This window comes from Wolffia australiana, chromosome 2 (assembly GCF_029677425.1).
Source record: "Wolffia australiana isolate 7733 chromosome 2, ASM2967742v1".
Taxonomy (NCBI): domain Eukaryota; kingdom Viridiplantae; phylum Streptophyta; class Magnoliopsida; order Alismatales; family Araceae; genus Wolffia; species Wolffia australiana.
The window spans coordinates 213,752-235,481 of record NC_135836.1 but is presented as its reverse complement, the minus strand read 5'-3'; the positions used below and the strand labels follow the sequence as shown (position 1 = coordinate 235,481).

At 45.1% G+C, this 21,730-nt stretch overlaps 2 protein-coding genes across 2 annotated transcripts; one reads left to right on the top strand and one right to left on the bottom strand.

Annotated features, from left to right (window-relative positions):
• The first annotated feature begins 9,851 nt into the window (after positions 1–9,851).
• Positions 9,852–13,052, top strand: THE1 (protein kinase family protein). The gene has a single exon (XM_078571811.1). The coding sequence runs from the start codon at positions 10,464–10,466 to the stop codon at positions 12,993–12,995; it is 2,532 nt and encodes an 843-aa protein (XP_078427937.1). The 5' UTR covers positions 9,852–10,463; the 3' UTR covers positions 12,996–13,052.
• LOC144716448 (protein ULTRAPETALA 1-like) lies at positions 12,998–16,844 on the bottom strand. Its single transcript, XM_078591552.1, has 3 exons — positions 16,080–16,844; positions 14,606–14,942; positions 12,998–13,374 (listed from the first exon to the last, which is right to left on the bottom strand). The coding sequence occupies exons 1-3, from the start codon at positions 16,288–16,290 to the stop codon at positions 13,206–13,208; spliced, it is 717 nt and encodes a 238-aa protein (XP_078447678.1). The 5' UTR covers positions 16,291–16,844; the 3' UTR covers positions 12,998–13,205.
• Positions 16,845–21,730: the final 4,886 nt, after the last annotated feature.

Genomic DNA, 21,730 nt, shown 5'->3' with positions numbered 1-21,730 from the left:
AGGGATAACATCAGCAGCTGCTCACCACTTAAGGGCCATGACAAGATACCTCTTCATATTATTTTAATATCCTATTGTGAGTGTTAGTGGGGAGTGATGTTGACGTTTGATAAGTACTTTATTTACTTACTTCATATAGTGACTTCTTTTTCTATGCTCTGCTCATTTCTCAATAGCTGTTTGTAAGGCTTCTATCTCACCATCAATTTCACTTACTCTTGAGAGAGTACATTGAGGCACACCCTTGAGCCTCCGTTATACTGTATTACATGATTTGGTACCAGAGCTGTTATCTTGGATGAATCTATTTATGGGAACCTCCGTACCCAGCATCAATGCTCTCACCTTTCAATTTGCTGGTTTCCTTATAGGGAATTGAAGATCAAGCACCTAAGCCCCAAGCTTTAACTTTGAGAGAAGCACCACCTGGACCACATCCCCAACCAGGCACATAAATCAATGGTGCTATACACGTGAAGGGTTCGATTATTGATAACACCCTAAATTTGGTATTTAATTCAAGAAATTAACACGATTTTATGCATTTTAAGAGTTTAAAATAGATTTTTATCATATATTTACATGCTAATTAACATTTCCAAGTGAATTCTGATTTTTCCCTAATTTTTTATTAATTATGAATTTTACAGAATTTATTTAAGCTTGGAATAATTCTATTCAAATGAAAATGGCAGGTTTAAAAATTAATTTTAATGTTAATTAATGTGGGGGCGAATGACTGAATTTTCAAGATTTTTCTTAAATTATATTGGATTTTCTGGGAATTTATTTGAGAAAGAAATGACTTTTTACATAGAAAATGATATATATATATAAGGAAAATAAGAGTTTTAAAGCAATTTCTAAGGTCAGAGGGGTTTTTCTTAAATTTTTGTTGCAATTATGCCTTTAAAACAGCTCTCAGTCGCTCATTGCAGGTGTAAAGATCTAATTTAAATAGTTACAGGGTTTTTATGAAATTAATATAAAGATCTAATTAAGGTTTTTATTGGTTTTTAGGAAAATATGGAGGAGAGAGAAATCAGAGGGGCATATATATAGATACTTTTTGGGCGGCGTCCGTTTGCGTATGCCCATTTAATCAGGGACTTTTCCGCAAAATCACTGAAAATTCTCTCTTTGGGTGGTAAGTTCACCTCCCGTGCGACACATAGAAGGAGCACGCACGGTAGGTGACATGGCACCCTGTGATTCAGTGAAAATTTAAAGGCGCACAGGTACGTGCAAATCACTATGTACGATGTCCATTTTTATTGTTTTTTATTATTTAGCGGGGGGGTATGGAGTGCGTCGAGAAAGAACCCCCCCATTTTGAGTCTAAAAATTCGCAGCCAATTGGAGATCGACACGTCATTGCATTATAAAAGAAGAATTTTGAGTTGAGGAGGTCATTTTGGAGGGGCTCTATCATAGCTGCAATACAGAGAGGAGCACCAGTCTGGATCAACTCTATTTGGTATTTGTATTTCATTGTATTTTAATTTTTAGTGTAATTGGGATGATTTGTTAGTGAATTTCGTCATCGTTCTTCTTGATCTTAGTATGAAATTACAATTCGCTTGGCGTGAGAGGCATGTACAAGCTCTTACTGGGATTGAGAGGAGAGATTATGAAATTTATCTAGCTATTCCATTTGCACATTAAACAAAAAGTTATAAAAGTTTAATTTCTAAAATATATTAGATTGCCTTTATGATATAATACTTAGTGAATTCGGTTTCCAAATACCCCAAAAAAAAACTAAGACAAAATCTCCTAATTAACTCCTCTAATTGACTCCTTTGATCATTTTTATTGGATCAAAGAAGTCGATCTAGAGATCTTTCTTCTATTCTTCCCATCTCTTCTATCCCCCTCTCCAAACTTTTCATGTAATCAGGCTGCTTTGATCCTCATTGAAGATTAAATTAACTCTAATTAGGTTCAATTTATTCAAGCAGATCACTAATTGAATTCCTTAATAGCATCCCTTGGACGATACCTATTTTTATCACTTTACATATTAAGTTAGAGTTTATAAATTTTGTTGTATAAGCTAAAATCAACAACGATAAGGGATAATAAAATTGTAAAATTTGCCCCTATTTTGGCTTATCAATTATGTATGTGAATTCTTGCAATTTGAATTTTCCAAAACACCAAACACATTCATGCATGTAATAACATACCCTTCTATGAGCTGTTGGGCAGATGTGTCATCATTTATTTTGATGGCCTACTAGTATATAGTCAAACCAGATAATAGCACCAAGGACTTCTCAGACATTTTTTACAGTTCTACAAGAGTCACTTCTTCAACATCTAGAAGAAGAAAGTATTTTACCAAATGAAGTTACCTTTTTGGGTGCCTAACCCCCAATACTTAATCTTTTGTACTTTAACGTGGTCTTTAAAGTTGCCTGAGATGTTTCGAGTATGGGACTAGGTGGTGTTATCAACCAGCATGGGCAACCTATTGCATTTCACAGTGAGAAATTTAATGAAGGCAAACAACATTACTCTACATATGAGAATGAACTATACGTGATAATCCAAGTGTTGCAAAATTGGTGCCATTATCTTATTGCTTTCAGATTCATTCTTTTATTTAATCATGAGCCTCTCACATATTTGAGATCACAAAAATATCTTAACCCCTGCCGTACCTAGTGGGTTGAAAATGTATAAGCATTTAATTTAATTTTATAACATAGCCACACGTTGAAAATTAAGTAGCTGATGCCCTTAGCCAGAAATGACACATACTGACAACACTTGAAGCTATCCTATTATTATTGACGGAATGCCCTGAATTTGCCTCCATCTATCAACAATTACAGAATTAGTCCTCCATTACAATGATGAAATTGTGTTATCTAATGGATATTTACTCAATAATAACTATTTATATATTTGGTGTACGTTCACACGAAACTTTATCATATGGGAGCTTCAAGGAAATATATGGATATAGCAGGACACATGGGGAAGTCCAAGAGTGTTGCTGCACTATCTGGATGCTCTTTTTGGTATGGTCTGATATGCCATGTCACTCGCACTATTATATTTTGTTTCTCTTGAACTCTAGGGAAGAAAGTCAATCAAAATTCAGGGATACATATGTTGGGTTCAGAGGCCTTGACATGGATAAATAAATGAAAACGATTCGCAGCGGAAGACTTGAACAGCTCGAACGTCATCAACAAAAACATTAAAACAAAGTACCTTTCCACGGATCGCATCCATGATTCCTTGGATCCCGGAGTGAACCGAGTTGAGCTGCTCACGTGTGCAGCCTCTTGACGTATCCACGTGTCCTCGACACGTCAGATCTCCTCCTCGTTGACGAGCCTGGTTCTTTCTCCGTCGGCGTCGTTACGTCATCCCGATCACATCAGGAGGGAGAGGGGGTGTTGGGAGATGGGAGAAGAAGGGGAAAGACCCCTGAACAGTTCTGGCATGGGTGAATTTCATTCAGGGCCTTCCCCTATTTATACTAAGTGGGTATTTTTTATAAAACCCCCAAAACTTAAGTATATCTTTCAACGTTCAAAAGACCATTTGCGTGTGACCCTCTAGGCCCATGTATCAGTCTAGTTAATGACTTCAGCGACCCAATAACCTTTATTTGCCTTCTAAATTAAATAATTGATGTAGGACAACTAGGGAAGATGGGAATGACAATGACGGGTGGAGGCTATTAGATGGGTTTGGATGGAGGGATAAAACAGACCACAGAAATCCACGAGATCGAATTTAGAATCTAAAACTGATGAAATACTGGTGGTGCAGTCCCTTTCCTCGTCGAGGGCGGGAGTACTATCTTCAACCACCGCGACGATGCCGAAGCACCAAATCCAATACACGAATTTGCTTCATGAGGAAATCTCACGATTGAGGGAACTTTAGGGAATTCCAAATCAAATCAAATCTGTCGGCAGTGGAAGATTCTCGCAGAATACTGGACGAAGAACACGTCGACACCAAAGAGTTCAGGCGTACCTCGGCACAGGGGTGCGTGAAGAGGCTGCGGGGAATTCTGGTCATGACGAGACTGGGCGATCCGTGCGTTGTATGGCCTACTGGACGACAAGATCTGGACGTTCCGGGCGTTGAGCGGCCCTGTCAATGAGACGTTCCGCGCTTTAGTGGCCGGAGTGCTTGGGCGTGGGGCGTCGTTGGCGGGACGATTGATGTGCGCTTCGACAGGGTGTCGCGGATCCAACTGCGCGGTCAGTTGGCGGGGGGTCAAGGGGGGAGCCGCCCTCTTGCGGGGTTCGGGGCAGCGCCCTGAAACCTAAACAGTATGCGGCGCGGTCAGAAGCTTCAAGGGCTTCTTGAAGCGTGGGTGACGGGCACGCGGCGTGCGAGGGCGGCCTTGGGGCGGATGGCCTAGGGCGGCTCTAGGCGGGCGGCCTGGGACGGCCTTGGGCGGCCCTGGGCGGGCGGCCTGGGGTGGCCTAGGGCTGCCTTGGGCGGGCAGCCTGGGGCAGCCTTGGGCGATCCTGAGCGGGCTGGCGACGGCAAGGTCGAACCGAGGGAGTCCGGCGACGTGGCGACGACAGCAGCGGCGGTGGAGGTCGGAGATAGAGAGGAGGCTAGGGTTGGGGCAAGTACTCCAAGAAGAGAAAGATAACTCAATTCTTGAAATAAACTTGCCTAACTGTTTCTTGAAACATGGCCTATACATATAGGCCTTGGAGGAAAGAGAAAATAAACTTAACAATGAGAAATTAAAGACGAGAGACGTGATTCGTGTCACGTCAAGGGGCAGTTGTTGATCTACCGTTGGCGACATGTCATGATGCATGAAGGAGTGTGCGTGCGTGGAGACGTGCGTGATGCCAGTGTGTTGACTTTTTCCGATGACGGTGGCGGAGTGTCCGTAGCGGCGGCGTTGACTTCGGTTGACGGTGGTGACACGTCCAATGTCGATGCGTTGGCATCCTAGCCATCATTAACTATATCATCATATAGATTAATTAACATCAGATCGATTTAACCCAATCGATAGCTCGAGTCTCCGACACGTGGGGTGCCAAGCTACACCTCGTGTCCTAGAAGATATAAAGGAGTGTGTATCGTCTCACTCATGGAACCTGTTCGTCATCAGTTACCATGTATGTATAGTCCCTCATCCACTTGACACTCCTTGGATGACTTAGGGTATGGTCAATTGTCAAACCCTAATCGGTCATCCGAGTTAGTACTGATGCATTCGGAAATCACCGGAGAACTCTTCTCCGATATTTCACTGCCTTGGTCAAGGACTTCATTGCATCATCTTCCTTGAGCTGTCACCTCTTATACCGAGGGTGGACGATCCCATCTTGACCACTCAATCTTCTTCGTGAACTTCTTGATGTACCCGAACTAAGACCATTTAGAATCCCATGATTAGAGACTCGTTGGCCATCGCCAAAGTAGAACCGTCCGTCCACAAGACATCTTTGGCGTCTCAGGTCTAAGGATCACTTACACAACCGTGCCGTGAATCAACCTGATTGACTGTTCGGTATAATACCATTTAGGGATTCGTACAAATCAATTCAGTGAACTCTTTCCACTTAAGAGCACCCACTATCTATCCTAAGTGTCTCCACACTAATGACTACAGGACCGACCATACTCATCATATGAGTGAGGCTAGATAGTGCTATTCTATCTGGATATTTGATGTCCATCTCGTGTTTCCTTTGAATAAGAATGTTTAGATCACATGCTTAAAGACTAGTGATCTCCGTATTACGATCTCATCATAATTCGCTAAGTCCGATCATGTATTCATGGACTTCATTATACGCATCACACGTGCACTATAATGAATATGTTCTATTAATGAACATGGAACGAGATGTGGAATGTAGGATTGGCTTGCCGACCACATTATTTCCATCAACATCAACCCTTGTGCTTCCTGTTAAGCCATGGTGTGACATCAGCATGGACTTTGTCTTGGGCTTTCCTCCAACGTCCAAAAAATCTGACAGTATCTTTGTTTTTGCCTACCACTTCTAAATATGACACATTTCATTGCATATTAGAAAACCTAAGACACTACTTATATAGCCGAATTGTTCTTCACAAAAATTGTTTACCTTGGTGGTGTGCCCTAGACAATTTTCTCTGACCGTGACATAATAACTTTTGATTTATTTTTGAAAAATTGTGTGGCACCATATAGAGACTAAAATATAATATTCCTTGGTCTTCCTTCTTAAAAATGACAGACAAATGGAGGTGGTAAATAGGTGTCTCGAAAAAAATTTTCGTTGTCTTTGTTCACGACTACCACATCTCATGGGATTTCCTTTTTTCACATGCGGAATATGTTTACGAAAATACCCCAAATCGTTGGATGGGATTGAGCTCTTTCCATATTTTATATGCTGAACATGGTTTGCCTTCATCTAATATGACTCACTCATTAACATGCACAGCTACATACTCTAAGTGCTGTCCCGTTACATATCCTCCACAAAATTACTCCCAGTGCTCATGTTTTTTACATTCTAGCACGTCGGAGAGTTAGCACTGCATTTAATGTTGCATATCTTATCCCTCATCATGACAAATCTGAGATCCCAGAAAAGACCCTCAATTCACGTCCCTCATACAAGAAAGAATGTTAGTACCAGAACTCTTCCCATTGATTCCAACTTTTATTGAGAAATTTGTTGTAGAGAGGCCTAGTGTTCAAAACCCTAATGTGCTAGAAGTCCTAATGAAATGGAAAGATCCCCTCAACTTACTAGACTAATCTCCTTGTTTATGGGATTGTTATCTTCAATGTACCATAAATACTCCTAATAAAGCCCACTTGGTAAAGATGGCAACACCATAGGAAGCCAATACTCTTCCAAGACTAAGCACTAGAGTGCCCTGGAGGAACGTATGACTTCTACTCCAACGAATGGCTCAATGCACGTCCAATGCAACACCTATCACCATTAGCTTCGATTTTAACCTCGATTCCATCAATGATCAAATATTCGGAAATGAAGATGTCAACCACCCAACCATTGTCGACATTAGTTCTGATTCTAACACTGATAAAACCTGTTCATGTGACTACTCTTTGGAACATTATAATTTTTCCTTTCAGGTGACGGAGTATGTTGATGTGGGAGTTGCTCGCTATTTGGCATATCACTGCCGCACATCACAACATCATCATCGAGCACTGCCACCATCCCCATTACCCAGCACGGAGGAGCTTCCAGAGTCTTCAATTTGCCATCATTGATACCTGGTTCTGCCTATACTTCTGGCTCATATCCCTAGGCATTCATCCTCTTTGACGTAGTCAAATATTCAGTACTATGTGGGAGTTTATGCAATAGGGGAATATGATATGACCACCCACCACCCATTGCTTAAGATCTTGTCATGGCTGAAAGCAGGGGGTGAATTCAGCCACCCCATCCTTTCGGCCATGACAACTGCTTATGGCCCAAGACAAGATATCTCATTTTCATTAGTTAAATGTCTTTGAATACTTTGTTTTCCCTATAAATACCCCATTGTCAGGGTTAATGGGGAGTGAACATCGACTTTTGATAATTTCTTTCTGTCGGGGTTCTGTCTCATCATCAATACGATATTATACCGCCATTAGTCAGGTATATCCATTTCACTTACTCTCCGGTAAGTGCACAGGGGTACATTAGTGGGCCTCCCCTATAGCGTATTGCATCAGATAACAAATCTCTGTACAATCCCATTTGATCTTTATTAATTCTGTTTCCAAATTTGTGGTGTGCCTCGGTCGCCAGTGACTGTAATTATCAGTCGCCAAGGATGCTGCTCCAAAGTCTGGTGGCTGGCTTAAAGCTCCTCTCCGAGGCGTCGGTTGATGTATGTTTGTTGTCATTGGAGATTTCTTAATTCCATGGGAGGGTTAATTCCTTGACTCCTGTGATTGACATTGCATAGCAAGATAGTGATATCATGCCGTTATCCGCTACATTGAGAAGCAAGACAAACATCTTCTTCTAATTTGAATGGGTATGAAATGCCCAAACTTTAATCCTCCTTTAATGAGATTTTCTTCATAAAATCACTCTATTGAGACCTGATTTTGATTTTATCTCAAATTTTATTGTCAAAAATGTTGACATTCCTCTATTCGTATCGTATGAATATTATGCGTACGAGTTCAATCATTGGATATTATTTTGTATGTCTTTCTGATAGTCGTTCAGAGGCGTTGTCTTCACCTATCTCTCTGGATTTCATCGAGTTTATTAAACGCTTAAAGATAGATAAAACGATAATACAAGAAGTTATACCATTCTCTCTGACACACTATCTGCAATTTAATGTTCTGCACCATTAGAAAAGCCAGTCACATGCGCATCCACAAATATATTTATGGAAAATTTACGGAGGTAGAGACTGTGCGGGTAAAAATCTCCGGTCTGAGTGTTAGGTTTTACCCTCCCAATTACTCTCCCTCTCCGTGGAGCATTTATGTCCATCGATGCCTCGCCGAAAAACTGTGCCTTTCTTTCTCTCGCCAAAGTGTAATGCCAAAGATGGCTATCTGTTTAACGATCTGGAAACAGCGACTTACTCTTTCAATCTCTATTCTATGTCTCGAAAGATGTATCCATTTATCTTGATAGTTTTCTATCTAAAGATGTCTCCATTTATTTAGTTATCTCTCTCTCCCTATAGATATCTTGCTATCCCTCTTTCTCTCTCCCTAAAGATATATCTCTTTATCGTGGTATCTCTCTCTCAAAATATCTCTATATATCCATTTCTCGAAAGATGTCTCATTGGTCTCGCCATCTCTTTATCTATTTACTACGTCTATTTATTGATATATCCTAAAGATGTCTCCATTTATCTTGTTATACATCACTCCAAAGATTTCTCTATTTATCTCGCTATCCCTCTCTTTAAGGATGTCTCTATATATCTTGCTATCCATCTCTCCAAAGATTTCTCTATTTTATCTCGCTATCCTTTTCTTTAAGGATGTCTCTATTTATCTTGCTATCCATCTCTCCAAAGATTTCTCTATTTATGTCGCCATCCCTCTCTTTAATGATGTCTCTATTTATCTTGCTATCCATCTCTCCAAAGATTTCTCTATTTATGTCGCTATTCCCTCTCTTTAAGGATGTCACTGATTATCTTGCCAGCTCTTTCTCGGAAGATTTCTCTGTTTATCTCGCAATCTCACTCTCTCGAAAGATCTCTATTTAACTTGTTATCTCTCTCTCGCTCTATACACATTCATGTATCTCTCCTTTGCATGTTAATGGTTGTTTGAGAGAGAAGGGCCGTAAGACGCTTTTCTTTTCGCATCTCCATCGTATGAGGTACGCAAAGCGAGATGGTAGAGAGCGAGAACAGCCCTCGTGTAGCTGAACTGTGGGTCAATTCGGATTTCGGACAAGGGTTTTCGAAACTTCCACGCGGCGAGATGTCGATTGTCGAAGAGCGTGCCACGCCACGCGTGTGAAGAAGATTACGCCGACGGCAGACCTCGTCTTTCACTATATTAGATAAAATAGCATGCGCCTTTTACCTCCTATTCTTCCTATTTCCTGGCATGTGACGCAACACTAGCAAAGAATCAAGTTAATTCATCAAATTTGGGTCGGAGGAGGAGGAATGTGAGTTACACGTTCATTATACTGCGTGCTGTTTCTCTCTCTTGATGGATCGCTTTTCCCTCCTCATCGGACGGGGAGCAGCTGAGAGTTGCGTCACCCCCCGTAGATAACGCTCCAAAGGGTACCTGCCGCCGGAAATGAAAGTTAAACCCCCCACCTGAACCTGAAGAGACATAAAAGAGGAGAGAAGAAAACGGTGAGAAAAGAATGATTCTTTCTCGCTCTCTCACTAATCTCTCGCTCTCCTCCCAAGCATCTTCCCTTGCGGCGCGGGTGGCTTCCGCCGTGGCCTCGGGTGCGTAGAAGACAGGCTTACCAGGACCAGCCTGGAAAGATCTGATATCTATGAGCTGTGAACCTCTCTCTCTGTCTCGCTCTCTTTCTCTCTCTCCCACTCTCTCCCTCTCTCTAGGCCAAATGAAATGGGAGCCGTAGTTCGTCCGGTTGGGTCACCGCCTTCTTCTCCTCCGCCTCAAGGAGATCAGATATCCCGTGTCTTTTTCTTCTCTCTTCTGAACTGACCTCTCTCAAACTCTCTCTCTCTCTCTCTAAATATATAGTTAAATATTGTCGCTTCCTCATCCGCTTCCGCAGATCTTCTGAACCCGTCATCCCCTTTCCCCAGCTACCCTCGTGCCTCAGCCATCTCCACAAACAGCTCCTGCTCCTCTAGAGATCGAGACAAGGACCCTCCGGTCGTCGATCTAACCAGCGACGAGGAACTACTCCACCTTCCTCAACCAAACCAAGAAGAAGAACAACAACAAGACGGCGAAGAAGAAGAAGAAGAACAAGAAGAAGAAGAAGAACAAGAAGAACAAGAAGAAGCCGGGTATGGCGCCGGGGTGGGGACTGGTCTTGACCGTCTTCTTCTTCTTTCTCGGCGAGTTCTCGTGGCACGTCTCGGGGGCGTTCACACCGGCGGACAGCTACTACATTGTCTGCGGCTCTACCCAGAAGGTCACGGCCCACGGCCAAGACTACGTCCCCGACTCAGACCACTCCGCCGTCTCCCTCGACGCCTCCGGCGACGGCGCCCTCTCCGTCGACGCCTCCTCCGTTCCGTCCCCGATCTACGCCTCCCTTCGCTTCTTCCCCTCCCCGGCCACCTACCGCTTCCAGATCCGCCGCCCCGGCCGGCACTGGCTCCGCCTCTTCTTCTCCGCCGCCGCCGCCAGCTCCGCCCACGACCTCGCCGCCGCCCCCATCACCGCCGTGGCGGCCGGCTTCGTCCTTATGGAGAACTTCCTCCCGGGCGGCAACCAGTCCTCGTTGAAAGAGTTCATCCTGGCCGTCCCCGACCAGGAGCTCGCCCTCACCTTCCTCCCCGCCGCGGGCCGGCTCGCCTACGTCTGCGCCATCGAGCTCGTTTCCGCGCCGGACGACCTCGTCCCCGCCGAGGCGGCGGCGCTGCCCGGCGGCGGCGGCGCCGTCTCGGGGCCGCCGCTGGCGGCGCTGGAGACGGCCTTCCGCCTCAACGTCGGCGGGCCCGCGGTCACCCCGGAGAACGACACGCTGGGCCGGAGCTGGGCCACGGACGGCGCCTTCCTCCACGTCCCCGGCTCGGCGGCGCGGGCGGCGGCGGACCCGGCGGCGATCCGCTACCCCCCCGGCGGGCCGACGCCGGAGACGGCCCCGGTCTGGGTCTACGCCACGGCCGACGCCATGGGCGAGGCCAACGTGACGGGGTCCAACTTCAACATGACGTGGGTCTTCCCCGCCGAGTCGGGGTTCGCCTACCTGGTCCGCCTCCACTTCTGCGACATCGTCAGCCGCGCCATGAACACGCTCGTCTTCAACGTCTACTTGAACTCCGCGCTCGCCGTGCCCAGCCTCGACCTCTCCGCCCTCCGCGGCGCGCTCGCCGTGCCCTACTACAAGGACCTCGTCTGCAACGCCACCGCCGCCGCCGAGATCATCGTCAGCGTCGGGCCGGACCCTCTCGCGGACCTCGCCAACGCCATCCTCAACGGCGTGGAGGTCATGAAGCTGGCCAACGCCGCCGGCAGCCTGGCGGGCGGCGCCTCCGCGGCCGCGCTCCTCCACCCGGTGTCCTCGTCGAAGCGGCGGCGCCGCGCCGCCGTGCTGGCGGCGGGCTGCGCGGCTGCGGCGCTGGCGGTGGCCGCGCTGTGCGCGGCGGTGGGCTGCGCGGCGCGGCGGCGGCGGCGGCGGGGCGCGGGCGGGGTGGGGTCGGCGTGGCTGCCGCTGGCGCTGCACGGCGGGGGAGGCGGGTGGAGCGCGAGCCTGGCGAGCAAGGCGTCGTCGCGGCGGACGGCGGCGAGCGCGGGGTCGGCGGCGGCGGCGGCGCAGCGGGCGGGGCGCAAGTTCACGCTGGCGGAGATGGAGGCGGCGACGGGCCGGTGGGACGAGGCGGCGGTGCTGGGCGTGGGGGGGTTCGGGCGGGTGTACCGGGGGACGCTGGACGACGGGACGAGGGTGGCGGTGAAGCGGGGGAACCCGCGGTCGGAGCAGGGGCTGGCCGAGTTCCAGACGGAGATCGAGATGCTGTCGCGGCTGCGCCACCGGCACCTCGTCTCGCTCATCGGACACTGCGACGACCGCGCGGAGATGATTCTGGTGTACGAGTACATGGCCAACGGCCCGCTGCGGAGCCACCTCTACGGGGGGGGGCGCCCGCCGCTGCCCTGGCGGCGCCGCCTGGAGATCTGCATCGGCGCGGCGCGCGGGCTGCACTACCTGCACACGGGCGCGGCGCAGAGCGTCATCCACCGGGACGTGAAGACGACGAACATCCTGCTGGACGAGCAGCTGGTGGCCAAGGTGGCCGACTTCGGGCTCTCCAAGGCCGGGCCGGCGCTGGACCAGACGCACGTCAGCACGGCCGTCAAGGGCAGCTTCGGCTACCTCGACCCCGAGTACTTCCGCCGGCAGCAGCTCACCGACAAGTCGGACGTGTACTCGCTGGGCGTGGTGCTCATGGAGGTGCTCTGCGCGCGCCCCGCGCTGGACCCGGCGCTGCCGCGCGAGCAGGTGAACCTGGCCGAATGGGCCATGGGCTGGCAGCGGCTCGGCCGCCTCGCCCAGATCGTGGACCCGACCATCGCCGCCGAGGTCAGCCCCGCCTCGCTCCGCAAGTTCGGCGACACCGCCGAGAAGTGCCTGGCCGAGCACGCCGCCGACCGCCCCGCCATGGGCGACGTCCTCTGGAACCTCGAGTACGCGCTCCAGCTGCAGGAGGCCGCCGCCGTGGCCGACGACTCCCGCGACAGCTCCACCAACCACATCGCCGGCCTCATCCTCGACTCTTCCTCTCCTCCTCCGCCGCCGCCTCCGCCGCCCGCCGCCGACGAGGGCGCCACCGCCTCCGCCGTCTTCTCCCAGCTCGTCAACCCCCGCGGCCGGTGACGTTATGGGACAAAAAAAACACCATTTTTCAATAAATAAATCTTCGAATGCGTCTTCCTTCTGGTGCAATTCCGCAATGTGGGTACCGGCTGGGTAAGAGAGAGAGAGAGAGAGAGAGAGAGAGGTGTTCTGACGAGAGGGGAGAGAGAGAGAGAGAGAGAGAGAGAGAGAGAGAGGTGTTCTGACGAGAGGGGAGAGAGGGGGAAAGAGTTAGGCGTTGTCGTGGAAGTCGACGCAGAGGCGGCAGGGGCAGTCGGGGAAGCGGCAGAGGGGGCAGCCGAAGCAGACGCAGGAGGTGCAGCCGCTGCAGAGGGGGGATCTACCGCAGCCGCGGTAGATCTTCCGGCTCGCCCTCTCTTCCTCGTCCTCGCAGCTCACCCTGCATCCCAGCAAATAAACACGCAGCGAGAGAGGCCGTGAGACGCGTAATCAAAGATCGAATGTAGAGTTTTGGAGAAAGGATACATACATAAAAAGATAGAGATATATATAGATATATACATACATAAAGAGATAGGGAGATGGATTTAGAGATAGATAGATATAAGTATATAAAGATAGATACATAAATAGATAGATAGAGAGACATATAAGGAGAGATAGCGAGTGTGTGATTTGCACAGGAGGTGTGGAGAAGAAAGCACGAGAAACGCAGAAAGGGAGAGGGAGAAAGTGAGAACAAGAGAGATACTGAGAGCGACGTAGAGATATCGAGAGAGAGGGATCTGAGAGACTTGGTCATAAAGAGAGACATAAATATAGCGAGAGAGATAGAGTCGTCAGCCACGGGCTTCAGAGCTGAGTTCAGCATTAGAGAGGCTGAACTTCCGATCAAATCGCATCTTTCTTAGCCCCACAAAAAATAAAAAAACAGCGCTCGCTCAAAGATGACACAAAATTGCCTCAAATTTTCAGAAAAAATGAGTGAAGGGCATGTCACCTGTCGAGACCACAGAGAGAAAGAGAGAGAGAGAAATAGAACAAGAGAGAAAGAGAATAAGAGAGAAAGAGAGAGATAGAGAGCAAGAGAGAAAGAGAATGAGAGAGATAGAGAGCAAGAGAGAGAAAGAGAATGAGAGAGATAGAGAGAGATAGAGAGCAAGAGAGAGAATGAGAGAGAAAGAGAGAGATAGAGAGCAAGAGAGAAAGAGAATGAGAGAGATAGAGAGAGATAGAGCAAGAGAGAAAGAGAATGAGAGAGATCGAGCAAGAGATAAAGAGAATGAGAGAGAAAGAGAGAGGTAGAGAGAAAGAGAATGAGAGAGATAGAGAGAAAGAGAATGAGAGAGATAGAGCATGAGATAAAGAGAATGAGATAGAAAGAGAGAGATAGAGCATGAGATAAAGAGAATGAGAGAGAAAGAGAGAGATAGAGAGAAAGAGAATGAGAGAGATAGAGCAAGAGATAGAGAGCAAGAGAGAAAGAGAATGAGAGAGATAAAAAGAGACAGAGAGCAAGAGAGAAAGAGAATGAGAGAGAGAAGGAGAGAGAGTGAGAGGGGGGAGGGAGTGACAGTGTGACACAGAACAAAAGAGAGAGGAGAGACGGAGAGAGAATGACAGATATAGAGAGAGGGAGAGAGACAGAGAGAGAGAAAAAGGAGGATCACCTGTCGAAGGGCATGTCGGAGCACTTCCAATGGGGATCGGCCCGAGCATCGTGGTGGGCGCGGCACTCCTCGGCGGTCCTCAGCCGGAACCTCCTGTCCTTGCCGCACGACGCGCACCGCACAAACTCGTCCCGGTGTGCCCGTCGCCCGCCCCCACCCCCGCCCTTGTGCGTCCCGCTCCCAGGCTTCACTTTCATCGCCTGGTTGTGATACTTCAGAAGCGCCGTCTTCGCCAGCGACACCTTCACCCCTTCCACGATGACCCATATGTTACTCTTCCACCTCCTCGCCGTCTCCCTCCCCGAGTGCTTCTCAAACTCCACCGGAGTCAACTTCCCTGCACAATTAACCATCCCACGTCTTAAGTCAACCTCCATTTCTTCATACACCACCCATCCCACATCATGATCTTGCGTAATACAAAGGAAATTAGTCATAGTTGGTCAAGGAAAACTCAAAACTTGTCGGCGATATCCCAGGATAATCTCTGACGATCATCAAAAGAAAAGAGGATGAGTTGAGTTGAAGAATGCCGAGAAGAATTTTTCCCCTCCATGGAAAGGAAATTTCGATGGGAAAATCAAATAGGCAGCTCATGTTTCATTCGGGGTATCAGAACAAGCACCACCGGATATTTCAGCAAGGGAAAAACGCAGAGATCTTAGGTTCTTCCTTTGGCGCATGCTGGGAAAATAGTGGTATTATTTCTCCCCAAAAAGAGGGATACCTGCATTTCACTTAAAGATTCTAGAGAGAGAGAGAACGCCGTCGTTTTCCATGAGGGAAAATCCTGGATCTATCTTTGTTACCATCACCTTTTCGTCTTCATATCTGTCTCCATCGTCATCTCTCTCCAGTATGCGATGGCCATGATGAGAATAAAACGATGAAGGTTGTTCACTTGATGCACGATGAATACAGGATTTAAGCGTACGTGAATAACTAGAGGAGAGGCTAAGGATCCCTGCATTGGGAAGTACTCAGTATACTCTTAGAGAGAGACATGACACCATCGTTTGGCCATGACGAAAAAACCCAGAAGAGAACAAAGCGAGTCTACCCAGGCCTTCTACGTCTATCTCTCTGTCTCCATCTCTGTGTCTAAGACAGAGTAGAAGAAGATGATCAGTGAGAGAAACAACGCAACAGTAACAGTTTCACATTATCATCCCTCAGCCGAAGACACTGCATGGAAAGAACTCCTAGTTCTCGGCTAGCCACGCCGAAGGGTAGTATCCTCAAACATAACGCGTGCACCAGACTACAAGGAATCTCGATCATGCGATAATGGCATGAGACGAAGGAAGAAATAGAGATACATAGAGATCTATAATTCAGATAGAGAGAGATATAAAGATAGAGATAGACATAGAGATCTCTTATTGAGATAGCGATAGAGAGATAAATATAGAGAAAGAGATAGAGATGGAGATATTTAAAAAATGGAGAGAAAAAGAGAGAGGAAGATACTCACCCTCGGGGCAACCAGGGGTGCACTCGCATGCGATCTGGAGATCACCGGAAACGAAGACTTGAAGCCTGCCAACGGCGTCGCCGTAGCGGCGGCTGGTGCACCCGCAGGTGACTTCGATGTGATCTTCGCCGCGCTTGAGGCCGGCGATCTCACCCAATTCCTCGTCGGTGAACACGGAGGCGCCACCACCACCGCCGCCCGCGGCCGCCATCGTCGTGTTCGTGAGAGACAAGGGTCCTTGGGGCAACAGTAATCTCGCCGACCCTTGAGCCAAGAAAACGGAAAAAGCCTTCCTTTTTCGCGTATTGCGAGGAGATATACAGATAGAAAGAAACGAGGAAAGATAGATAGACAGATAGAGAGAGAGCCGAGGAGATTGATGGAGAAGGCCAAGTTAACCCGCCCCTTGACACGGGGGTCGCGTGGGGCTTTCCTCGAGCTTCCCGATTCGTACGCCCCAAGTATCCGCCAGACTTTCTGCGATGCTCGACGGGTAGGAACCGCAAGAAAGCCTCTCTCTCTCTCTCTCTAGCTCTCTCTAACGTTCTCTTTATCTATCTGTCTATCTATCGCTGGCTCTCGCTCCCGCTCTCGCTCCCGCTCTCGCTCAATCTCAGTGGTCCTCGACGGAGATGAGAAGGGGGTAGGGGAGGGGACGTAGTGGCCACCTATTCGGAGGGAAATACGTGGGCAACGAGGGAGAGCGATGGAAGAGGCAAGAGAGGGAAGATTAGGCGTGGCTTCCCAGGACGGGCCGCCAACGAGAAATGAGGACATTTATGTGGGTGCCCGTTCGACGTGACCTCAACCCGTCCACACCCAAAACCGGCCACCAAGGAGGCCCCCGACCGGTCTAACTCCAAACCTACGAAAAAATATTTACACCCGCAACAGATTTATATATATTTATATATATATATATATATATATATAGAGAGAGAGAGAGAGATGAGACAGGGTAAGAGAGAGAAAAGAGAGACCGGGTAAGAGGGAGAGATACATGGGTAGAGAGAGAGAGAGAAGAGACTGGGTAAGGGAGCGAGATAGTATGTCTGAGATACAGAGTAAGATAGAGAGATACAGGTTTAGAGAGAGAGAAGATACAGGGCAAGAGATACAGGGTTAGAGAGAGAGAGAAGATACTGGGTTAGAGAGATAGAAGAGACAGGGTGAGATAGAGAGTGAGAGAAGAGACAAAGTAAGAGATGTAGTGAGAGAAGAAACAGAGTAAGAGAGAGAGAGAGAGAAACATGGTAGAGATAGGGAATCACCGCGTGAGGCCTAGGCGTCCATTTTTCTACAAAAAAGGTCAACGAGAGGCTACGCAAATTTTTGTTCACAGGCTGGTTTTTGGTAGTGTATAGAGAAAAGGCGTGAGACGAAGACAGGTTGCCTTTTTCTTGACGACTCTAAAACTTGTGTGAAAGATTTTAGCGTACTTCTTTGGCCTCTCCCCCGTCTCATCCATCGATATTCAGACTAGAATATATGGACTATTTGTTTATCTATCCTTTTTTAATATGTGTATATATCTATGTATCAATCTATCTATTTGTAAACGTACTCTATCTGTCTGTCTATCTATATATCTATCTATCTATCTATCTATCTATATATATATATATATATATATCTATGTATCTATCTATCTATATATCTATCTATCTGTCTGTCTGTCTATCTGTCTATCTATCTGTCTATCTGTCTATCTATCTGTCTATCTGTCTATCTGTCTATCTGTCTATCTGTCTATCTGTCTGTCTATCTATCTGTCTATCTGTCTATCTATCTGTCTATCTGTCTGTCTATCTATCTGTCTATCTATTTGTCTATCTGTCTGTCTATCTGTCTATCTATCTGTCTATCTGTCTGTCTATCTATCTGTCTATCTGTCTGTCTATCTATCTGTCTATCTGTCTGTCTATCTGTCTATCTGTCTATCTGTCTATCTGTCTATCTATCTATCTATCTGTCTATCTATCTATCTGTCTATCTATCTATCTATCTATCTATCTATCTATCTATCTATCTATCTATCTATCTATATATCATCTTTCTGAGCTGACTTTTCTAGTTTGAATCTGTCAAACTGCCCGCTGAGTTGGCTTCTCCAAACTCAACCATGATAATGATCGACGGGGCTATTAAAGCCATAAAGGTTAGCACTCAACCGGGGCCAGAAGAATTCGAAGCTGCGCATCTCTGTGCACTTCGCCATCTCAGGATGGGCGACCTCAAAGGCTGGGGCCATGGCCACCAAGGACAGATTAAAATATTGGCCTCTGAATTTTGACTTTCCCAGTTTCGTTGCATTTCTTGATGTTACCCCTATACTAACATGAAGAACAGAATTTGAAAGGGGTGCAGAAAAAGAGAAAGAGGATGAAAACCTTGCCTGGATCTTTAGTACTAAATATTGAATTTGTTTAATTAATTAGTCCCAATCAAATACCGCTTTTAAGTGTTCAAGTCCCATGAAGAATTGGCAGCGCCGAAAAAGAGGAAGAATGGAGAGAAATCAGAAGCCAAAGAAGCTATGATGTGAAAAATCACTTATTCATTGATCATCAAGGTATTATAAAACCATAGACACAAAGCGTAATTTAAGTTTTTCTTTCCAACGTCCTAGTTTTTAACAAGACTCATGTATTGTTGTGTTCCAAACATGAAAAGTGCTATTTACAATAAAATATTTAATAAATATTTACGCATCTTTATTTCAATTAATTTTTTAATGAAGTAAGTTTTCATGCCAATGTGCTTTGCCCTAAGATAGATAATTCGACTTTCTAGTAAATTGTTTGCACTTGTCTTTGTCACAACTGATATTAATCCTACTGAACCCCATAAAACTTATGCTCAAACACCTTATAAAATTCAATTACCATGAACCTTGAATACATTTATAAATTTTTACTTTGTTTAAGTATCAGAAGTGAGACACCATCCTGAAACATTTTAAGGAGTACTTGTAACTTTCATGTATAATCCTATTCAAGAATATTGCAATCACATTAGTTTTAATGTTATTAGACCTAATTCATATAGATTTATTTATTAATGTTATAATGAATGGTTTTATGGATGTGTAAAGTTAACCAATAAAGAAATATTTGGCTAATAAAGTAATTAACTAGACTTGTACATGGGCATAAAAGGTCACTAATAACTTCCAAGGAGTTGGGTTGCGGTAATCATTTTAGTATAATTTTACAATTAATAATATTTATATCTAACATAGTTATATATGAATTAAATGTACCCTTAGTCACTAAAATCATTCCAACCCTAATTATTCATCCTAGTTAGGAATGATTTAGTGGTTAGTCGTTCCACCTTTTATGATATTTTTAAATTTTAGGCCCTTTAATTCACTTCATCATCTTCCATGGTTTGTGGAAAACCTAACCCAAGTTTCTGTGAGGGATCCCAAGAAAAACTACTTGAAAATAAGATACTTTGACGAGGATGTCAACAAAGTAGAAAAATCAGTTCATTTCTAAACTCCATGATTCCCAAATTCTTCGGTAGAGAGCCATAATGTCAACTCCCCTAAGTTGGCCCCCAAAATTTCCTCAGGATTGGCTCCCAAAGCCTTTTCCTGTTTTTCCCTCAAGTCCCTCTAGGAAACACTAAAATATGTTTCTATAGTCTTTTATTCAAACATATGCACTAATGATGACATTTCAATCGCTTAAATATCCCACTTAACTCACAAAATAAGTAATGCTAAATCCCCAAAAAAAATTCTCAAAGATTCTCCATAAACATAAATCAATAAAATAATCTCAAAATTTTCTTAATTACTTATTGATAAGCTTCAGTAAGAATACTTATCTAGTGTTCTAGGTATACTTGAAGGTCTGAATGCATATAGAAGACTTCCAACATATGTAAAAATATAAATTTAATTTCCCTTAAATATTGGTACCCTTTCTCTCGGCTTGTTATTCTCTCTAATACTCATATTATTTACTTTATTCGCTAATATCACTCAATGTTGTGTTCCACACTGAGATTCAAAATTGAAACATATTCTCAATGCATTCACGAAATCACAAGATTCAAATTTTATGATATGTATTTTATCCTGGGAAATATTTTTTCATTGAATCAAACTCAAATATGGTTCATAAAAATCTCCAGCAGTTGATTTAATAAAATATTTCAGTTACTGTCAATTGAGTGCTACTGGTCAACCACACCCTCTCACCACTGCTTAAGTATCATCTTTATGTGTTGTCACATGCGCATCAATATCATCTTTATGCCACCACTCACATTCCCCAATAGCCTCGAAAGCCCATTACAGGTCATCCTCATTGTGATCCCCCCTAGCACACCCCAATTTTGCCTGCCACAATTTTCTCCACCGACAGCCGCTCACACATAGCATCTACCATTACCATGTACCATCGTACCACATACATCATCTACCAATTGTATCCACATCTGGCCAATAAAAGAACACCGTTATCCACGCCAACCTCTGTCACTCATGACTCTTACTCTCTGAACTACCCTATCATGCTACGGTAACACTGAAGGTCCACTTTTCACTCTTTGATGATTAACATTACTCTTATAATGTTTTCTTGTGTTTTTTTCACCGCCATTAAATTTAGTGGAATAGATTTGCACCATCTTTTAGTTGATCATTTGGGAGTTTGAATTTCAACCTAACGTTACCATGGTGGTTGTAAGACAATACTCCCACCCTCGAATGAGGAAAGAGTCTCTAAGGTCATTACATTATCCAGATATTAAAGATCTGGATACTTTTGGATTGATTTATCCAACCCCAGGATTGTCTTTAGACATCCCATTCCCTGTTCACCTTAATCATCATGCATCTTTCAGATAATTTAATAGATTAGGAGAAAGTCAGAAATTGATTTTCATTTTGATGCATCATATTTTCATTTCATTTTGTAATATAAAGTAACAAAGTATTACGATCATTCATAAATAACTAGGATATATATACAAACCTAAAATATTTCAATAATTCAGCTGCATGAAACTAATAATAATTAAATATAAATGTATCATGTATATGCATGTTATCCATTTTATTGGTATAATTTCACATGGTGTATCACGTTGTGATAAAGATGACAAAGAAATTCATATTATGAGAACTTTTTTGAGATTGAGTATGAGACATATTTTCTGTTACATTTATTGAGTGTAAATTGTAATTTAGGAGTATTGATATAATATTATTTGGATAATATGGAGTATAGGTTCAGCTTAGGATCGGAATTTTGGATTTATAAATAATATCATATACTGTTGCCGGCAAAGAGAGGTTGTGGTATAGACTGCAAAAGACTCAACTTGACTAAAGATAAGTGCTGTGATTGAATCTGTGTGACTAAAGAAGTGATTAATGGAAAGTTGGTGAGAACTTTGGAATATGCAATGTGGTTGATTATGTCAGAGTTAAATATTTTAAAATTGGATACTGGTTGATCGGGAAGGATGCTCGTCTGAATATTAAGATGAAGACGAGCGGAACAGAAGCGACAGAGCGAAGTTACCGGGAGGACTTCCCAGGTCTAAGAATTGCGAAATCACCTTTGGGTCACCCATACACACTTGCTTTTTTATCTTCACTCACAAGCATAGTGCTATGTCGTGAAATGGAT